The sequence below is a fragment of the Lissotriton helveticus genome, chromosome 9, assembly GCF_964261635.1.
Source record: "Lissotriton helveticus chromosome 9, aLisHel1.1, whole genome shotgun sequence".
Lineage (NCBI taxonomy): Eukaryota > Metazoa > Chordata > Amphibia > Caudata > Salamandridae > Lissotriton > Lissotriton helveticus.
In genome coordinates, this window is record NC_136070.1 from 624424867 (window position 1) to 624446977 (window position 22111).

At 45.4% G+C, this 22111-nt stretch overlaps 1 protein-coding gene across 1 annotated transcript in view; it reads left to right on the forward strand.

Annotated features, from left to right (window-relative positions):
- LOC144781704 (cytochrome P450 2C5-like) overlaps nt 1-22111 on the forward strand; it is an 852328-nt gene that overhangs the window by 152270 nt on the left and 677947 nt on the right. The window contains exon 2 of the mRNA XM_078660680.1: nt 10974-11136. Coding sequence (XP_078516806.1) covers nt 10974-11136 — 163 coding nt within the window. The remainder of the gene's footprint in view (nt 1-10973; nt 11137-22111) is intronic.

Sequence of the window (22111 nt, forward strand, 5' to 3'; positions counted from 1 at the left end):
TGAACTTTAGATTCCCATTTTTGGTACACAAACTACTATTTGGCTCCAGTAATCACACTGCACTGAGGAGTAATATTAATTTGGTTCATTTGGGCTATTTTTATAACCACCCCTGTCCCTCACACTCAAAGGTGTATCTTTCCCCTGAAGCCTACAGAACCTCAAGCTGTCCAATTCGCAAATATTACTGGGACCCAGCAACAGGTTCCATTGTATTGATCTCAAGTCCCTATAAACAGAGCAACATCTCAAGGGCCGTTATTTCCTTTACAAAGACCTGCGGGCCTTTTTACCATCCCTGCTGCCAACAGATTTGATGCTCTCTCCAGCCCTGACTGACTTTGGACAAGGCCATTCAAGTTAAGCCCCCTCATACAAACTTAGACACTTTCTCTTTCTCTTTAAAGGGTGGCTCCTCCCGTTTTAGTCCTGCATGTTCTTTCTTATTCCATACTCAGTTGGAATATTGTGGGACTTAAGGAGAAGATTAACAGGCCCAATTGGTCGTCTTACATCACTAAGGGGCTCATTAGGATGGCGTCCGTCCGCCACCCTAGAGGAGGAGGGACCGTCCGCAGGGTCAGCGGCGGTCCCTCCAGTGCAATTAGGATGTGACCGCCAGCCTGGCGGTCACATCCTCAATATTTAACATTGCGGCGGGTGCTGCTTGAAGCACCCGCCGCAAGGTTAAATATGCATGCTTAGCATTTGCATGCACAAATCAGCAGGCACCGTGCGGTGCCTGCCGCTTCGTGCACGCAAATGCAGGGGCGTACCATAGGTACCCCCCATGTGCACCCCCCACTCACCCAGGGGGCCCGCAACGGGCCCCCAAAGAATTCACCGTATGCCTTTCCACGACGGAGAATCCGCTGCGGAAAGGCATCTGTTTTTCGCCATCCTAATATGGCTGGCGGTGTCTGATAGACACCGCCAGCCATGTTAGAGCTTTTCCGCCGCGGTCAGAAGGCGACCGCGGCGGAAAAGCTGCGGACCGATTTTGAGACCCACCACCATCCTAATTTGGCGGTGGGTCTTTTGTGCCTCCCCTGCGGTTTTCCCGCTTCCTCAGGGCCGGCGGTGGCTTCCGCCGGCCCGGAGGATGCCGGAAAACCGCGATCCTAATCGGCCCCTAAGTTTGATATCATTGCAATGAACAAAACTTGGGCTACCTTCTTAGTAAGCTGTGATTGCTATGCAAACTATTTCAACAAAGCCATCCTCCTCTTTTTGATCTGGATCAGCCTAAGTCTTCAAGTAGAAGCTCCAGCAGTTGATATACTAATAAGTCTACATGATTTTATCATTTGATACCCTGTCTTTTGTTGAACCTAATTTATATACTCTTTTGCAACGAAGCCATACGTGGTAGCAGCCTTTGAGGCTTGAGAGTGACTAAAGTACTAACTGAACATGGGTAAGACATACTTCTACTCCAATTTACTCGATGAATGAAATGTGGTGGTGGAATTTGCCCAGTTTCCTTCACCTTGTCACTGCGTTATTTATCTTTTTTTTTCAAAACCTTTATTGGTATCATCAATGAGTACACCACTATTTAGCCAACAACCCTGAGGCAGGCAGCACAATTATACATCAGAACACATCAAGATATTAATAGGTGTACACTTGCGCAAATTATTGACGTATTTCAGTACTTATCAACTAACAATAACATACGTGAGAGATCGTCGCAAGGCAGCATATTTTGAGCCAGTTAATTACCCCTGAATCCTGTTGCTATCAGCCTCTGGATTGAAACATGGGACCCACCCTTCCGACCACCCACACCATCCATCCAGAGTTGCCCCACCCGCTCCCCTCAGTCACTCTCACTACCTTCCGAACTAGCCGGCCAGTCCACCAACGGTTGCCAGATGTCGGTCGGCCTAGAGCGCAGTGGCATCAATTCCCAATATGCAGACAGCTGGTCTTTGCAGTACAATGCAGATTTCATCCAACCAGATGTCGTAGGCGGAGACTTTTGCTTCCATTTGAGTGCTATTTGTCGCTCGGCAAGTAATAGCAGTAGGACTACCAGCTTCCTGGACGCACTAGGCACGGGCAGCAGAAATCCCAGTAACCCCACGAGCGGGTCAGGACCTATGTGTATATCCACCATCTGACCTATATTTCGAAAAATTGTCTCCCAATATGTACGTATTTGGCCACATTCCCAAGACAAGTGAAAGAATGTAGCCTCCCCAGCGCCACATCTCCAACAAGTGGCCTCAGGCGTCAGTCCCATTTTAACCAGTTGTATGGGTGTGCGGTACGTTCTGTGCAAATAGTTGAAGTGAATGAGCCTCAGCCTGTAGTTGGGCGATAGGTGCTCTAGTTGCGTGCAGCAGAACGTCCATTGTTCTGTGTAGACCTGTATATCCGCGTAATCAATTTATGCGAGGAGGCATTCGATAGTATATCCTCCAAAGCCGCTAGTGTCTGCGGGACCTCAGGAAAGACTGGGTATCTACGTTTGCACGCAGCCCGTAGTTGGTAATACAGTAAGAGTTCTGAAGCCGTCGGGTCAGTGGATTCAGTCATGTCTTGTAGTGCAATAAAAACGTTATCCGGGTACAAATCGCCCGCTACCTTCAGCCCTCTCTCGCTAGCCCTTCGGACCACTGCCGCGTCCATGAGCGGTTCCAGCAGTGGGTTGCCATCTAGTGGCATGCTCGGGGCATACAGTTCGCTCACGCCCGCTCGTCTGGCAATACCCGCCCAAGCCCAGCGCACCACCTCCACGGTGTCGATGTCCTCCTGGGACCGTTTATATTTTTTGTACACCGCCGCCTTGAGGGGGCAGGGGGCTGCCACGTCCGTCTCTATGGCCACGTGCGGTTGGTACGGGATCGGGTGGTGCCAGTAGTATAGATACTGGGCCTGCGCACTATACGCATATAGCTCAAAGTCTGGCGCAACCAGGCCCCCCTGGCGGAACGGGAGAGTAAGAAGGCTTCAGGCCACTCTAGGCTGCCTACCCGCCCAGACCAGTTCAATGATAGCAGACCGAAGCCTGCGGAAAAATGCCACCATTAAGGGTAAGGGTATGTTTATGAATAGATAAAGGAATTTGGGGACCACCACCATTTTGGCTATAGCAATGCGACCCGTCAGTGAAAGCGGGAGCGTCTTCCATTTTATTACTTTGCCCTCCAGCCAGTCCATCGCCACACCAAAGTTGGAAAGCCAGATGTCCTGTATAGTGCAGCTCACTCCAATACCCAAGTATTTGACGTCCTCCACTACCCAGTCGATCGGAAATTCAGTATGGCATTTGGTCGTGCCGTCTGTCAACGGTAGCATAGTTGACTTTGACCAATTGATATTAATCCCAGTGAGGCCACTATATCGAAGCACCTCCCTCATCAGTGGGTCAAAATTCTCCGCCGGATTCATCATGTAAATTGTAACGTCATCGGCGTACAGGGAGATAAGCAGACCACGCGACGTGAAGCCGATGCTGCGCTGGGTATGGTGCCGCCTCATGCGTGCCGCAAGCGGTTCCGTGGCTATGGCAAATAGCAAGGGAGAAAGCGGACATCCCTGCCTTGTACCTCTCGTAATTGGGATAGGGGCTGAAGTCTGACCATTCACCCGAACCCTTGCGGTCGGGCTATTGTATAGAATGCCTATGTGCTTGGCGAACAGTGGACTAAAACCCATTCGGGTAAAGAGGGCGAGCAGAAACTTCCATTAGAGCGAGTCGAATGCGTTAGTCTCATTCAGTAGCGCGGCAGTAGCCTGCACCTTGGGGTCCAGATAGTGGAGTAGCCCGAAAAGTACTCTCAGGTTATGCGATGTGGACCTCTCTAGGACAAAACCCGACTGGTCAGAAAGCGCTATTTGTGGCAGCATGTATTTGAGTCGGTCCGCCAGCAGTTTCGCATACATTTTGGCATCTATATTTATGAGCGAAAGGGGACGGTAGGAGTCCGGATTGGTGGGATCCTTATCGGGCTTTAGTAGGGTGATAATCATCGCCTCACGCATGGATTGTGGGAGTATCTCTGTTTCAACCGCCTCCTCGAAGACCTTGTACAGTCTAGGTACTAAAATGTCTGCATACTCTTTGTAGAAATCTGCCGTCAAGCCGTCTGGTCCCGGTGCTTTACCAGGAGGCAGACTCGCTATTATTGCTCTTATGTCCTCTTGTGAGAACGGTAGGTCCATATATTGTCTGGCCCCATTGTTAAACCAAGCTAAAGCGATTGTGTCTAGGTAGTCCGTAAGTGTTTGGTCGTCTGGCGTGACCTTGGACGTGTAGAGTGTGCGGTAGTAATCAGTCATGACCTTGAGGATGGCCTGGGGTTCCCTTACCATGTCTCCTCCTTCATCCCTAAGTTCTAGTACATAGTCCGCCCCCCTCGGTGATCGAAGCATGTTAGCCAGGGTTCGGCCCCCTCTATCTCCCTCCCCGTATCGCCGGGCCTGACCATCCCTCACTAGAAAGGACACCTCCCTATCTGCCTCTTCTTGGTATTGTGTGAGTTTCGCTCGAAAATCAGCCCGGACCCTATCCGTCGGCGTCTCCCTTAATAGAGCCTCAAGTGCTGCTAATTCGGTTTCTAGTGTTTGTAAGGTGCCCCTGATGGAGCGGAGTACCCCTGTTTTCAGAGACATGCAGTATCCCCTCGTCACAACTTTACATGCCTCCCAGAGTGTGCCTGGGGAGTCCACCGAGCCATCATTTAGTTCAAAATATTCCTCCAGTTTTTCCCTCAACTCTTGCTTGAATACCTGGTCACGAAGTGCCCGGGAGGGGAACCTCCATCTGAAGGGTTGGACATACTGCGCTGGGGTGGACAGTGTAAGACAGACTGGTGCATGATCAGATAGTGATCTTGGCAGGTGTGTCACATCAGTTGTCAGTGCGTGAACATCCCTAGATAGTAACCAGTAGTCCAATCTGGACCACGCAGACCTATGAATCGTTAGACATGTGCCCTCACGGGCCCCGGGGTGCAGTACCCTCCATGAGTCAACCAACTGTGCATCAGATATTATGTCCCATAGTGCTGCTGCTGCCTTGGGGTGATGTTCCCTGGTCGTCCCCTGTCTGTCCAAGGTGTCTGATAGCACAACATTGTAATCTCCACCCCACACAACTGCGGCCTGGCATCGGGTCTGTATCTTGTACCAGAGGTCGCTGTAGAACTCAGGGTTATCATTATTAGGGCCATACACATTCACCAATATCATTCGCATGCCACAAAAAGTCCCCACCAGAAATATGTACCTCCCCTCGGCATCTTGTACCACCTCGGTCGTTTTCCAGTGTAGGCCTCTTCTAACCTGGATCGCCACCCCGCGAGAGTAATTGGAATAGGGCGCATGTATAACCTCCCCCCACCTACTATGTCGGAGCATCGCAGTAGCATTAGCAGTCAGGTGGGTCTCCTGCAGAAAACATATGTCTATAGCTTTCCTAAGTAAAAAGGCTTGGACCAGCCTGGACTTACGCCTGTCATTCAAGCCACGTACATTCCAGGTTAAAAGTTTAATTTGAGCCATGGTCACATTGTCAAGAGGTACATTTTACTCCCTGGGGCTGTTTTATACATCAGAACAGAGTACGATCTAAATCGACCAGGCAACTGATATCTCTGGCAGACAAGCAACCCCTGGAGCCCAGTGTATTGGTCAGCGCTGTTAATCGCTGCATGCTTCACATCTCTCACATTACAACAAGAATCAACAATACAATTCAATCCCAATCCCCCCCTACCCCCTCCCGCCCCAACTCCCCAATCAGGTCGTGCAGATCCACCCCCCCACCTCCCCTCCCACCCAAACTTCAAACACCCTACAGGGCATCTCAACAAAAACAGGCCTATGGGAATCATCCCTCGGGGGAACGCAGGTCGAACGCCCACTAACCCTGTACTTTTGCCAGGGTGACCGAGCGCCAGCCAGGCAGTGATCCCTCAAGGACCCCCCCATCCCCCTACATGTATCTTTGCTTGACCACTTATCTGTATAGGGAAGATCAGCGGTGTCTCAGTTCGGCAACTTTCCCTTCCGGCATCCATAGTAATGGAGGCGCAGCAGACGTTTCAATGTCCATATCCACAGTCACTAAATGTCACTTAATCTAGCTTGCGCTTCCGGCTCCTCGGGTGGCAACTGGTTTTTCTGGTCCCGTGCCAATTGCTTTGCATATTGCAATGCCACCTTAGCGTCCACAAAAAAGGAAGGTCTGCCAGGACCCTGTACCCTCAGTTTCGCAGGGTAGATGAGCGAGTATTTGGTTCCAATTTGCTGAAATATCTTTTTGGCCGGAACAAATTCCCTCCTGGCTGCCTGAACCTGCATGGTGAAGTCCGGGATATATCGATATGTGATTGCCCTGATATTGAAGATCTTTTGTGTCCCTTGCCGTGCGCAGAATGGTATCACGCTCCCTATAGTTCAGGATGCGCGCTATTATTGCTCTCGGTGCTGCGCCCGGCTTGGGCTGGGGGCCCAATGTTCTGTGTGCCCTCTCAACCAGGAACATTTGAGAGAGACCCGTTCCGAAAAGTTCTGACATCATTGTCTCTACATACAATTCCATTTTTACGATGTTTGTCGATTCCGCCACACCCGTGATGCGGACGTTGTTGCGTCTCGAGCGGGCCTCTAAATCTTCGTTCTTTTGCTGGATTAGCGTCAGAACCCTGTCCATGCCACGTAATTTTCTGTCCATGGCAGTTTGACTCTCCTCCGTTTCGGACACACGCGTTTCCAGCACACCCACTCTGCCGTCCTGTTTATCCATCCGCCTGGTCAGACTGTCCATGCGAGCTGCCAAGTCATCCATCTTGTGGTCTATGCCCTGGAGGCTCGTTTTCAGTTCCTGAAACATGGACTTAATCTCCGAATTTTGCGAGCCCCCTTGGTCACTCTTCGCGGCTTCCTCCTCCGACTGATCCTGTCCAGAGGCCTTTTGCTTGGTCTTGTCAAATGTGAGCCTCGGCTGCCTCGTGTCTGGTTTCCCCATCGTTGTGCCCAACCACGATAGATAGTGGGGAGTGTTGAATTCACCGCAGCCCACTATCAATGGCACACGCTGGTAATATAAACACACCTCGTCGTCTGGGCGTACATCAGCCAGAGATTTCGCGCCAATCTGACCAAACTCCTACGTGTCTACAGGGTTATGCAAGGGAAAATATCTCCGATTCAGTGGTGCAGGGTCTGGATCGTCTCGTCGGAGTTCGAAGATCCCCCGATGTTCCCACTTGCGCTCAGGCTGTAACTGTAGGATATTGCACTGGGGTTCTAGTAGGACAAAATGGCCTCCCTTGACTTGTCGCTATACCCCGTCCCACTGTTCCTGGTGCCTAGGACGGTCACACCGAGTCTCTGCTGCCGTAAGTGCTGAAGCAATGTCACATTCATCTCCCCACTGTGGCGGGTGAATTGCGGCCCCAAGAGGTGGCTTAGCGAGGGTTAATTGCTTTGGAGATCAGGCCGTGGGCAATCGTCGCTATCAATCAGCATGTCCGCCCGCCTGGCCAATATGTAGGGTACAGCGCGGATACGTTATTACAGTCACCTCCTCACTGTCCAGATCAGGGTCCAGCCTCCCTCATAACTTTCCCCGTCGGGGACCTTACCGGGCCGGTCGCCGAGCGGACCGCTAGGACTGTGTCTCGGTAGTTCGCCCACGTTGTATGCCTCCGCATCGGGATAGCTCCTCCCGATATTGTTCCTCTGGAGTTGCGAAGCGCCCAATTAAGCACGCCAATGTCGTCCGCAGCCTGGCAAGTCACTGTGGAACTCTCGCACCGGCCCCTCGCGCCTGGCGCCTGTTTTCCAATGCGCCTTGCTCCTCCCGTCCGGGCCAGGGATTCACGCGAGGTCCCGGCTTCCGTACCTCCACCAGGCCTCCGCTCAGCACACAGGTAGTCCGCTGTCTTCGTACTCGGGCTCACAGTCCGCTCAGTATTTTGCCACCGGGAAGTTTCCCTTTCACTTGCAGTTCACCTGGGGGGGAAAGGTCCGGGGTACCACTCCAGAATTGCCAATAATTAGCGGATTTATGTGCTCGGTCGGCGGAGCTGCGAAATCAAGCAGCCATTCCGCTTCGCGTCCAAGCCACGCCCCCTTATATCTATTCGTTAATCTTGTAAATATCTGTTTTTCTTTCGCCTTACAGAAGTAGACCCTATGATTGAAACTCTGTGGACCCTTTGTATAAATTATATGGCCTACAATGAAGAGGCCAGTATATGTTTTTTCCGCACAGAACTATTTGCAGAGTGACGAATGCCTCTGAACCCAGATGGGGTCCCTGTAGAGCAGAAACATATTGACCTTGATACTATAGGGAGTATTCTTTTCAAACATCCATTTATTCTGCTTTTTAATCATGTCCACTCGAGGCACTGTAATAAAATTGAGTTTTTGCCTACCAGGAGAGGGCTTGTCCCTAATCCCTCCCTCACTTGTTTTCGTTAAAAAACGAGATAGTATCTAGCATTCTTCGCTTCACTTTTACATCGCATGCTCTTTCATTCCCCCTATAAAACACCTCTGCTCCTCTCTGTCGGAAAGTTTTAGCCCACACCCGATACCATGCGATACGGGTGTGAGGAGGGACCCAATGATGAAGCATGTCACCCAAGGGTGAGGGAGGGTTTTCATCCCAAGAAAAGCATTCTTCTTTATAACTTTTTTGTTTTGAAAGACCTCTCCTGGACTTCCTACATATACCGGACGTACTTATGTGTGAGTTTAACTTTCAAATGTTGCCATTTGTAAAATGGTTCCATTCAATTTGACTTCAGCAACAAGTCAGTTTGAGTGCAACAATTTGTTTCATACCTTGAAGTACCATTTTTAGTAGTCCTACATGGAAGCTAGCCCAGTTCAATTGTCAGCCTGTAACTTGCTAATATGGCTACTAGTCTTTCTATAGTAAAAACGACAATACAGGATGTTTACTGTGACTGAGGCATAAAAAAATGTCCTTCTTTTTAATAGATTGCACTCTGCTTTTAGGGCTCGTTAGGCCTGCCGTAGGTGTGACTTACAAATATTAAAAAGGAAGGTTTGGCTTTGCTAAAGAATGAAACAACAAAGTTGAGTTAGCAGTTTAAATCTGCTCTACCAGTCTGCCATTGCTTTTCTTTATCTCACTCGTGGTGGCACAATAAAGTGCTTCATTCTACGAGGGACTCTTATCTTGCAGCCCCTGGGTGCCAATAGGGACTTAGAAGAATGTTAACTTATGCCAACTGAGGGTAAGCCAAAAAAACATATACTTTTAGGATCAGAGCACTGGCACTCAGGCCTGGTTTGCAGGTCTCAGTGCACTTTCAGAATCGTAAAACCTGCAGCATCAGTCCAAATGTTTGCGAGTGATCATGTAAAAAGACACATTTCTTTAGAAGACTGCGCCTATGTGCAATTCAAAGCGGAGGCATTGATCCCTCTGCAGGCGGCTGCAGTTAATGACTCCACCCACCTGCAGAGGATGTCTGGGACTTTTGTGGGACCCTTTCAACTATCTCCAGTGGGCGGTTCTCCGGGGAATGCATTGACAGCATACCATCTTTTTGAGGTGGACAGTTAGTGTGCCACCTGCCGACCTCTTTGCCTCTGTGTCTATGTCCATCATACATCGATGGTGCAGAGTCAAAGTGTTTCCCTCATTTGAATGTTGCACTTTCCTGGTTTGCACCACAATGCTCCCTAAAACAGGTGCAATCCATTACACTGAATACAGTGCCCCCAGGGCAGTCGCAAAGTCGTGCTGTCTTGGGGCAGTGCAATCAAGTGAAAAAGAGAGCGACTTTCAAGCAGCCACTCCGTGTTTCATTGTGCAGAAACCCACCTGCACTTTTAAAAGGGGCGAGAAACCCTTTGCTTGCAGGTGCAGTGAGTGACTGCAACAGCATGCAAGGGTATGTCCTGGCAGGGAAGGCCATAGGACCCCCTCCAGAGGGCTGCCATCAGGAAGTGCACTGGCAGTGTGCCATCTTTTAGGTGGTGCACTGTCAGTCAGTCTCCTTACAGCTTATTAACCTGCAGCTATAATATGGCATGGGTGCAGAGGCAAAGGGATTCCATAATTTGCATGGGGCCACAGGTGATAGCGCTGGTGCTACATGCACTAGATTATTTGTATTACAGAAAGGACTGCACAAGAGTATGCAGCCCTTTCTGTAATACCAAAGTGCTCTGGGGGCTCACAAAGCGGGCGCACATGCCCTTTGCGCCCCAGGGCACTTTTCATAATACAGCCCCAGAGATATTTGTATCACAGCCGGGTCTGGTGGCTTACTAGACTAATGCATCCACTGTAGGGGCCTGTGTTTAACTGCATGGTCACAGGTTCAAATCCCGGGAAGTCACTCAGCCTTTCATCCTTCTGTGGTTGATAAAATGAGGACTATTGATGTGGGTAACAACAAACATCTGTTATTCAGCACCAAGATACCCATGGGTGAACATACACTTTACAAATACTTATGATATCTTTTTCCTCCTCACTTCACATAAAAAATGCCTTAGCAACAACAACACACTTGCTTCGTTCTTCTTAAGGTTCATGTTAGGTACAAAATTCACATCAGTATAAATTGACCTGAGGATCGGTGACACCTGTAAATAAATAATGGGCCTTGAAATCTTAAAGAATTGGCTAATCATATACCCTGACGTTAATAAAAATAAGCAAGTTCATTTTGAATTTGAATGACACCCGCAAGTGCTATATAGTGCCTGTTTCTAAAAAGATGATCCAACCTAGTTTGTTATTAAAAGGAAACATAACATTATAAGGTTTGCCTTATATTGTTAGGGAGTGCCGTACATGACTGAATAGAGCAAGTTATGAGTATCAAAGAAAAAGCTTGTTGATTTGTTTTCTGAGCATCTACACTAGTATTATTGTTTTTAGCCATTGCCCTGATAATCATGGTAGCCTGCCTAATGACTGTATTTATTTCTTTAGTCTTAATACAATCTCATTATCACTGCAGATCTCTCAAACCTATGGCCCAGTCTTCACTGTGCACTTCGGCCCTAAACCAGTGGTTGTGCTTTGCGGGTATGAGGCAGTGAAGGAAGCTCTGGTGGATCAAGCGGATGACTTCAGTGGACGAGGAAATGCTCCTTCATTGGATATGGTCACCAAGGGATACGGTAAATATTTATACTTAACCACTAGCGAACGTAATATAGATGTTGGTGCACCACATCTTCTCAATTAAATTTATTTATTATGATTTGGAATTCCGCAGAATTCCACATAAAAATACATCTTAAAAGCATGTTTCATTCCACAAAAATTACCAACATAAATTCATATTGTCATTAAATGTAAGTACCCTTATAATCCTAACAGGAGCAGTAGGGCTAGTGGTGTACCTGTGCAAGAGGGCATGAACTTTGAGTAGTCATGTTGACATACATGAATTCATACGGATTTATAATCTAGCGCTATCCTAAAACATTCGGTATTAAAACTTATTAATAAACAAATATAAAATTCGCTATACAGTACTAGATCGTGAACACAAGAACCATGTACAAAAGATAATTTATCTATTCCCTAAACTGTACTGTATAACCAGCAGCATAATAACGGTACAACGAAGTTCAATACCATAAACTCGCTTTTTTAGTACGAAGTCTACACTAGATTAGCAGCAAACAGGTGTTTAGTGAGGTACTTGGGAACCTAGAGGATAAGAAACTAGAAATTTATAATAGTGCCCATACTTAATTCCAAAACTAATCAATCGGACAATAGTCGTCTAATACATAATAGTATAGCAGCAAAACTATTTTGGTAAAGTGCTTGAGATCCAATAATTAGAAACTAGCAGCAAAACAGTTTATAAAGTGCATATGCTTAATTGGAAACATGATAAAAAAGTGCAAGTGCTATGTACAAACGTATTGAGAAGATCTTTACGCTCTTAATATATGTATAAAAATTGTTTAAAAAAGCTGAAAAATTTCAAACGCATCAGTTCGGATGGGGGGGGGGAACAGACAATTTCGGGCCTCTTCTGCAGTAACAATATTATACTTTAGAAAACAATTCCTTAAATATCTGTGACGTATTGACTGTAATGCGGGACAACCAAATAAAACATGATTCAAGTCTTGTATACAGGAGTTACATAAATGACAGTACCTTTCATGTCTAGGGATACCCTCCCAAATTCCTGTTACGATTCGTAGGGGGAGTAAATTCAATATTAGTAGCAAAATCACCCTACTCACTCCATGTTTAAGATTCTATAGAACATAAGGTTGGGGATTTTTGACAATACTACTCCCCACTATACAATCCATGTTTCTATTCTTTGAACACATTTTAATATCTCTTTCACAAGAGACCCCGTAGATTGTTTTCTTTATTATAATTTTCAATGCCCTCTTAGGGAGAACCACTACCCCATCCATATCAAAAACAAACATTGATAATGCTTTTAAATTATTTAAAAAAATAGCACTTTTTTCCTTCACATTTACAAATATTTCTCTGTACAATGCTACCCGTAGCGAATTTTCAGAGCTATTTAACAGTGCATTACTCCATCATAAGCACGCGGCCATTGAAAGCACATATGTAGAGAGGAGACCAAATTCAAGCCTAAGCACTGCAATTGGTGCCGCATGATTCAGATTACATATGTGGCGCCAAATTTGTCCTTCCACTTTCTCGAATTTGGCCCACTGTTGTGCATCTATTGCTTCACTGGCGTAGCTCAGCGTTAGTGGAATCTTTATTTTATAAACCTAAATTATATGTGAGCAAAGTCTTTTCCCACAGTGTGTGTACAGACGATTGATTGCTAAGGCTTGTGAAATAGCTTTGCCTTTGCAATGGTCCATATGTTTATTCGCTGAGCACCTATTTGTAAATATTTTTCCTAAATACGGATAAAATGTTACTACTTCCAATTTCTCTTTTCCCAGGAACCAATTCAAGTTTTTTCTGACCTTACATCCTTTATCACTAAAAATCATGATTTTTCTTTTCATAATATTTATTTTTAGATAATAATGCTCTGTATACCTAATTAGCTCACCAAGTCGTCTTTGCAGTCCAATTGGGTTAAATCCATTTATTATGGCATCATCTTCATATAGCAGACAGCTCAACTCTAAGTTTCCTAATTTAGGAGGATCCCCTTTACTAAGCCCCACTCTTCTTGGCAAATCATTAATATAGATGGAAAAGAGTAAAGGGGCCAGCAGGCACCCCTGCTTCAACCCATTGTTGGTTACTATTTCCTTCGAAAGGCATTGTGTTCCCCCTAATAATACTTGAGTCCAGGTATCAGAGTGGAGAGCAATTATTAATCTTAAGAGATTCCCTGGTATCCCCATAGTGACCAATTTCCTCCACAGCTTCCCCCGATCTACCCTATCGAATGCTGTGGAGAAATCTATAAAAGCTGAATCTAATGGCATGCCCCGACTTACTCCATATTTTTCAGTTAACGTTTGCAGAATGGAGATATTATCCAGTGTGCCACTATTCTTACGGAATCCTGTTTGTTCCAAAGGGATATCATTATTTCCAAAAGCCCACTCTTGGAGATAAGAGAGAATACTCTTTGCAAACAGTTTACCTGTTGCATCCAGGAGCAAAATCTGTCTAAAACTGGCCGGAAATTTTTTGGACCCTTTTTATATAGCGGGACCAGTATACTTCCCTTCCAAGATTGTGGAATATCACGGTAGGTATAACAATGGACAAACCACAGGTGCAATATTTTTACCCATTCTTCACAATCCTGTTTTATTATAGCTACTGGTATATCATCTGGACCCATTGCGTTGGAATATCTTGCCCCTTTAATGTAACCCTCAATCTCCGTGCATGATGGTGGCCCATAGTTGCCCCCCCCCGTAGATAGGGAGGTACTAATCTCTTGGTTCTGTCCAACTATGGGATTTAAAGCATAGAGTTGGGAAATATACTTAGACCATTCTGCTTCTGGGATTAAAATAGGTTTGACTTCTCTCTCCCATCACAAAATTTTGCTATCAGTGTCCAATACTTCCTTGAGTCTCCAGAAAGAGCCACCTCTCGGAGTCTAACCCATTTTTCGTCTTCCACCCTCCTTTAGTCAGCAGTTATTTTCCTTTTCCGTACCTTTTTCAGCCTAATATTTCTCTCTGCCTTTGTGTCTCGGGCACCCTAAATTGGTCTCTAATTAAACCATTAATTTCCCAATTAAATATTTTAATTTCCCATGATAATATTACTAATGGAGTAGAACTAAAAACGTGCTTCTTTTTTCCAAAAGATCTAAGTTTCTTGGCAGGAAATAAAGGCAATATTTTCAAAAAGAGTCTTAAAATTTGGAAGCAAGTTATTTGACCAGCAAGTGCGCCCATTGTTACGGTTATAAGAGACCTTTTCCTCCCTCTGATTCCAAAGTTCAGGCTTCTCAGTTTCTATGTCCACTTTTACAACTAAAATATTATGATTAAGGCTTCCTGTTTTCCATTTTTACGGATTTTTACAGATAAATACAGACAGAAAACATTTATTTTCTTGTCTGTATTTATTTTTAAATGTGGATAAAAACAGAAATTGGGTTGCTTTTTGAGTAATTGTAAATACTGTCTGCCATAACTGCCAGACATATAGCTGTGTGGATTGATAGATAAGGGGGCTAAAAAAGAAAGGAATTTTAGTAAAGAGACTTTGACAGCAGTAGATATGCACAAACTTAATACTGAAATGTGCATAATTTCTTAAAAGTGCATTAATTTATCTTCTGCGGGTGTTTACAGCATTGAAACCTAGTAGGCATGCATGCATAAGTGCATATTTACCTGTTAAATAAATGTGGAAATATACTAATTCCAGCTTCATTTTTCCACAAAACCCAAAATAAATATGGATAAATACTAGAAAAAAATTAATGTGGATAAATACCGACGGAAATGTCAAAAAAATAAATACCATAAAACCGGGAGCCCTAATTATGTTCACTCATGTTTGTGGCAGATACCTTAAATTGTGTACATGCATTAAATAGTTGAAAAGAAACTGCCATGTAATCAATTACAGAGTGACCATGTAGAACCCGGAAGGTATAGGCTGCAGAGGAATCCACCGGGAATCTACTGTTTAACGTTACCAGGTCGAAGCTTCTAAAATTTTGCAAGAGTAACAAGCCTAATTTATCTGACCTTAAATGGACCGGCAATACAGTATCTGGTATAGCCAAAACCTCCTCCAGTTCCGGGTTAGAAAAGGACATAACTGGCGTTAAAATCACCCACCATCGTTATACGTGAACATTCTTCTTTGTTACTTAACCCTTGTACAAAAGTACAGACAGAATCGACCAATATGTTTGACACTCTCCCTGGGGGAATATACACATTTACCAGAAAAAGAAAAATTGCATGCCCCCAGTTATTTACACTTATCCTCAGTTTTGCTACAATACAACATTTTGATGGATGCTTATAAATCATAGGGTTCCATACTATGTCACAGATAAGCAAAATAAACCTCCGCTTGCGTGCCCTTTTACTGATTTTTTTGCTGTACTACAGTACACTTAAAACTTCTCGAACTGAAACTCCTCCTCCATCCACGTTTCCTGGAGGCAAATTATTTTGGGGGTCTAATTATAATAATGATTTAAGTTTATAACTTGATTTTCCTACCCCCGCCACATTCCAGGATAGGATATTTCCCAATTTGCTACCCTCGCACTATGGGCTTTATAGTAGCTGTTTTTGACCCGTTCAGGGTACCTGCAACCCAACTCCACTTTTCTACCTCATCCTTTCTGTTAGGGTTAGTGGGCCATCGGACATCAGGTTCTAAAATGTTAATTTCTCTATCTCCTGAGTTTCTCCCTACTGTTATTTCGATATCTTTTAGATTTATGGGGATATTTACACCCCTATTATTAGAGCATCCATACTCTTGCGTCTGATAAATCGTTCCTAAGCTTTCTACAGGTACTCGGCAAGGGGATACAGTAGGGATCACATCTATACCACTTTTCTTAAAGCAGTCTGCATTAGCCATAACCAGTGCTGACACTATCCCTGATGTAAATGTAGCTCTAGTGCTTGGGGGAGTGCTCCTCCAGTCTAAGTAGACCGTCTCAATATCTTTACTGGTTATTAATCCCAAATCCTTTATTTCTGTTAACATCTGTAGGAGGGCACTTCTATTCAGTAACATTGGTTCTGTTTCAAAAAGGGAGACAAAAATCAAAGTCCTGCTCACTTGCCCGACTCCAGCTACCGTATTAATTCTTGTTCTAATACTGGGCTGCCTATGACTGTGTCTCTATCTGACTTCCCCCCTTTGTTATTAAGAACTGTAAACCGTTCCCCCACCCCAGCTGTCCCCTGACCAGGGTCAAACCTTGCCTGAAGAGTATCCTGCCCACTTCGGTGGAGTACGTCACCTCCTAAAGCCACCGAATGGTCTATTACCGGCTCACAAAAAATCTCCATTACATTTCCTAATATGGGGTCACTACTCTTCTCAGGGTTTACCCCACTTTCTTCCTGGCCCTCTTGACACTGTGGGCTATCGACACCCGGTTCGCACAGAACGACTGATTATTATTTTCTTGCCCAGTCTTTTGACCCGTATTCAATATGGATATGGACTGCCCTAAAGTCCCCGTGTCCATTCTACTTGGAGGAAGATTTGCACTATTTACTTCCTCACTTAGTGGAAGGAAACGCGATTCTTTTTTTATTTCGTTTAGGGATAGGTCGGTTCCTGGTCTTCCTCTTACCCCTTCGACCAATTCTGACGTGGCCTTCATTCAATACTGGGACCTCATCTAAAGGTACACTGTCTAGGGAATTTACTAATTCTTCAGTTAACTTTGGGGTTCGGTTGATTGGGTTACTTTTTTTGAAACTAGAGTAAACTTGTAATGGGGTAGTTACTGGGGATCCTTTCAAATTTGATTTTTACCCTTGACTGGTAAACTGTGTGCTCTCCTGGAGTTTAACTGAGGGTAAACTAACAGCTGGGCTACCTCTAAGAGAGACGCTTTTAGATCCCACATTCATTTCTTACTTTTCCTCATCCATCAATTTAGTACCACTCTTTGGCATCCTGTTACATATTTGACATGCATGACTGGGTACTTCAGGACCCTTTTCCAAATTCTTTACGGCTTTGAGGAAAATTGAATTTTGCCTTGTCATATGTGCCTACGTGTTCCCCATCCTATGTTATATGTGCATGATCGATATGCATATATCCCCCTATGATCGATTAAAGACGCAATTATAGTTGTGTCCAACTCTAGTATGCCAGTTTCCAGTTCTCATGAAAGCAACGAGTATTAGGCCTATGTTGCCACGTTTTACAGTGTGCACGTTATAATCCCCGCATTGTCCCCATTTCTAGGCCTCAAAGGGCCCGGACACCAGATTCAAGCTCCAGTCTCCTGAACCCACTCCGAGGAGCGATGCAGCCCCCACCTGCATCCCTGACCCTTCACTTACTTCCTGCCGCGCAGCGCGGTGCCCGGCCTGGCTCTGCCTGCCTGTCTGCCAAGAATATGTTATGCCTCTAGTTATCAGTTCAGCTCTCCGTCTTCACATTCCTAAGCTAGCGAACCGCATAAACAGCTTCAGCTATAGTCTAGTATTTCTGTCTCCATGTAAGAGAATTACTGTATTAATATTCATTAAGATTCATAGCACACGCAATACATGAAGAATATATGCATGCACCAGCCTTAGTGTCAAGTAGCCTTTGCCCTGATAACTTTTAGATTCTATCAACATGTACTCCAAACACCAGATACCAGATATGCTATAGGTACATGTCGTCCTGACACCGCAGACTTTAGTCTCCTCTTCTAGTCCAGAAGTCATAGCCCCCAGTTCTCCCCGGTAACACGTCATTGCCCGTTTGCGCGCACCTCTAGGTTAAAGGTTCCAGCTGCTCAGGTAGCCCCCTCCATGTATCCACCCACTTTATGACACTTCTGTGACGTTCTCATCACATGTCTACGTGCACGCCCTGTGCACGCCTTCTTTTCACGCCCATGTGTTCTTATCTTATGCTTGTCACTTGTTACGCCTACTGTATGTAATGTAATTGTGATGTTTTACTATATATACCTTGTACTGTTAATGAGACGTTGCAGCTGCCTTCTGTGCCATTCTATTTCAGGCTGTTCCGATCCTGTCCCTTCCCTTTTGCCTGATTAAAGCCTGTTAGACTCAGATACATCGGATCCTGCCTCTTATTTATTGAGCTATCTGTTATTATTAATGTATTCAAAAATAGTACCGGTAATTAATTATTTATTTACCACATAAATGGCGCCCGAATAGGGACGAGCCCCTTCCCCACGCGCCGGCGATGTAACGCAGGCCCCCTGACCCTTCTACAGCCGTGACGGAACTCTACCGTGCACGTGCAGATATTTCTGCTTCAAGTCTCCCTCAGGCCCACGGAGGAGATGGAAACTGCGGTCCGGCATCCAGACGAGGCGGTGAGGAATGCGGTTCGTCCCGACCAGAGCCCAAGCCGAGAGAGCAAGATCCGAGGTATCCGGAGGCCCACCTGTTTCTGAAGTCCGAAGTTCGAAGCGCATGCGTAGTAACCAGACGTCGTAGCAGTCCAGTCCAGTCCGAGGCCTTCAGTTTCTGCTTCCCGGTGAGTACCGTTGCGGGGGAAGTATCTAGACAGGTTCATTAGTTTGTTCCTGGTCCGATGGGTTTGGGTACACAGATCCAGTCCGAAGTATTCACCTAGGTGGATACGGTATGACGTGTCTCTTTACGAGACCGGTATGTTCTGTACTGTTTTAGCAGTGCATCCAGTAATTCTAGTAAGTCCGTTCTCGAGAAATTCAAGTGTTATGTTTTCAGTGTATCAGGTAGTATTCTGTTCGAACTGTTATTAATGTGTATTTCTATGTCGTGGTATGAGTGATTTGTTTGCCATTTCATTACTGTGATTATTGTGTATTGTGTTTAGTTCAAGTAAGACCCGATTATGCCTCTGTTTTCGAAGTTACGTCAGATAAAGACCAGAAAAGGGTTACTCGAAGAAGCAGTTCCTGTCCCTCCTAGGGACAGTCCAGGACATTTCATGTATCACAAGCATGGCTTAGATGCCATATTATATCTAGACTTATGGGTGGATTACACGAAGGATCTTGAAGAGAAATATAGATGGCCTGTATCAGGTACATGGGATGCCGAGTGCATCATGCGAGTAGAAGAAGCATTATGGAAAAAGAAAGCCAGACAATCCCAGAAAGATGCCATCGAGTTATGGCGCAAAGAATCTCATAGAAGAACCGAAAAAGAATTCAGAAAAACAGAATTAAGTAGGGAATCCTCAGAGAAAGCCCAAGAAAGGGAATTAATCGAAGAAGGTGAACGAGTTAGAGCAGAACAGTCAGACAGACAGAGAAATGCCCTTATTAAAGGTATGTATCCTCTTCTTGCCGAGGGCTTGCCAAAGGCAACCCCGGAAGCACCCTGTAATTTACCGCCACCATTGGTCCCGATTAAGCTACGTCATAAACCAACCGCAGCTGAAATTTTTCTTTCGTCCTACTTGGACGATACAGTCCCAGAATATGCAAATCCTATTCCGCCTGCTCACCCGCAGCACCCTGTCAATAATGTAATTCCTGCTCCTCCAGCCACTGGTCCCGGGGACCACGTTAATGTGCCAGTGCCCCCGGACCAGCCCACATTAGGTGTGCCCGTTTTGGCCAGCCACTCTACCAGCACGTACAGTATTAACTGACGATTCCAGTTCAGGAGGTGCAGGGGGAGGTGCTCCTATCACCCCGCCTCAAGTAAGACGACTGACGCCGCGAGAAGCAGCGTTACAGCGTACGCCAAAAGTGGCTACATACACAGACCTCAAGCGACTTCTTACTGACTGTATATATGATCCAGTTCCAGGCGAAGATCACATGGTATTATATTCAGTACGTTTAAGACGGGTTGCCAACTTTTTGGTCACCCTGCCCGACATGAAGGAACATCTAGACAGAATATATCGTTTTGTCCGTACAGGGGAGAATCCAGGAAGTATTCACGAAGCTATGGCACACAGGAAAGCCGAGATTCAACATATGATTTTACAGTTCTTGATTAACTGTTTAATAAGAGAGCAAGATTATCCTGATAAAGACAAAGACGAGATGAAAGGCCTGACCAGGTGGAGTGATAATATAGCCGAGGGAAAACACAAGACACAAGGTAGTGTAGAAAGTATGTACAAGAAAATTCGTAAGGAAATTATAAGTATACACCAGAAGGAGGAAGCAAAAAGAGGAACCGAGAAAGAGAATGACTCTTCTAGTGAAGAGGTAGACAGCGAGAATCCCTCCAGAATAGCGTACGTAGGTAGAACTAGATTTTCCGACCGACATTCACGCCTAGATTACAAGAAAGTTTTTCCTCCTCCAGTACCAGAACAGTGTTCTATTGAACAAGTATTCCAGGCTACTGATAAAATTCTGAAATCACGAATAGGTTATAGCGAGCTTAGTACAATGCATGAACAAGAACTAGCCCGATCAGCAGTCCGATGGACTAGTGATTCTACCACGTTTCCAGATGAAATAGTGGTCCGAACGTTTCTGAAACTGCCCCCAGCCGAGCAACGTCTGGTGGGTACGTATATGATCCAGCACCTCATTACACTGTATGAGGATCAGCATTCTGATCCAGGTCCTTTACATGATGTACTGAACGAGTTACTCCTAAACACATGGAAAGGTCTAGGTACCGATTTAATTAGTGTCATATTAGAACAGCGCCACAAATACAGAACGTTCCTGAATCCACATTTTGTTCCCGTTCCACCCCCAGAAAGAAAATCATTCTACATAGACAGACAGAATCCGTTACGAGAAGTACATCCAGTTAAGGGAGAGGGGGGTGATCTAGAACGAGTATTTGTTTACACCCCTATCACGAAAATAGAACTTCTGGAAATGAAAAAGTTAATACCCTGTCATGATAAAGATCCAGCAGGGTTCCACCGTGAATTAAAGGACATGCTCCGTATGGGAGAATACACGTATCCTGATATCATTAAAATGTTAAAGGTCCTGTTGCCTGCGGGCACATATGAAAAACTGAAAGAAAAAGAATGGGAGGTGGGAGAGAAAAAGATAGATTGGGCCGCATTAGAGACTGAAGATAATACACGAGTTCCAGGTACCGGTCTTGGGGATAAAGCTAAAGCATTGCCCGAGTTGTTAATACAAGTCTTGCCAAGATTACTAGCCACGAAAAAGGAAGACTGGGATGCCATCTCAGCCTGTAAACAGAAACAAGACGAAGACACTAGTGATTTTTATTCTAGATTTGAGAAATGTTTCATTATTAATAGTGGTCTGAAAACAAGTAGTGAATCGTATCCACATCTTTTTGTTACCAAGCTAGTTGAGAATTCAAGTCCACAAGTTAAAAATCGAGTACTGAAAGTCGAAAGTACCTGGCAAGCTAATACTCCGTCGCAAATGCTCCAGATGCTACAGTACCACCAGAACAGAATTAGGGAGGAGCAGGAACATGAAAGGAGACGTATGAAAGACACGAAAATGAAAGTACTAGTTGCACAGTCTGTTCCGCAAGACAGTCAGAAGAGGGGTCCGAATCAAGCTAGTCATCCTGCAGCTCCCGTTAAAGGGACATGCAATTACTGTAAACAGCCAGGTCATTATATAAACGAGTGTGCAGTTCTGAAACACAACATAGCTACTGGTAAAACGAAAGAGAGACCACGTCCGCCTAAACAAGAACAAGTTTCACAGACTTCCCAGCCACCGCAAAATGCACCACAGACAGTTACAGTACCGCAGCCTATAGCTGCAACACAACACGTTACACAGCAGATGTACCAGTACGCACAGTCAGAGTATCCAGATTATCAGCCATATTCATGAAACAGCCTAGAGAGGGAGGTTGGCTTGCCTCTCATCGAGATTCCTGTAGATCAAGAGGGTCCCTATGTACATAGTCAAGTATTAGGGAAAGACAGAAAGTTTCTGATTGATACAGGGGCAAGTAGGACTACCATCAGTCATGACGAGGTTCCAGGGGCTCCACTCTCAGGCTCTAGAAATGTTTCCCTTGGATTTTCAGGAAAGCCTATTGTTAA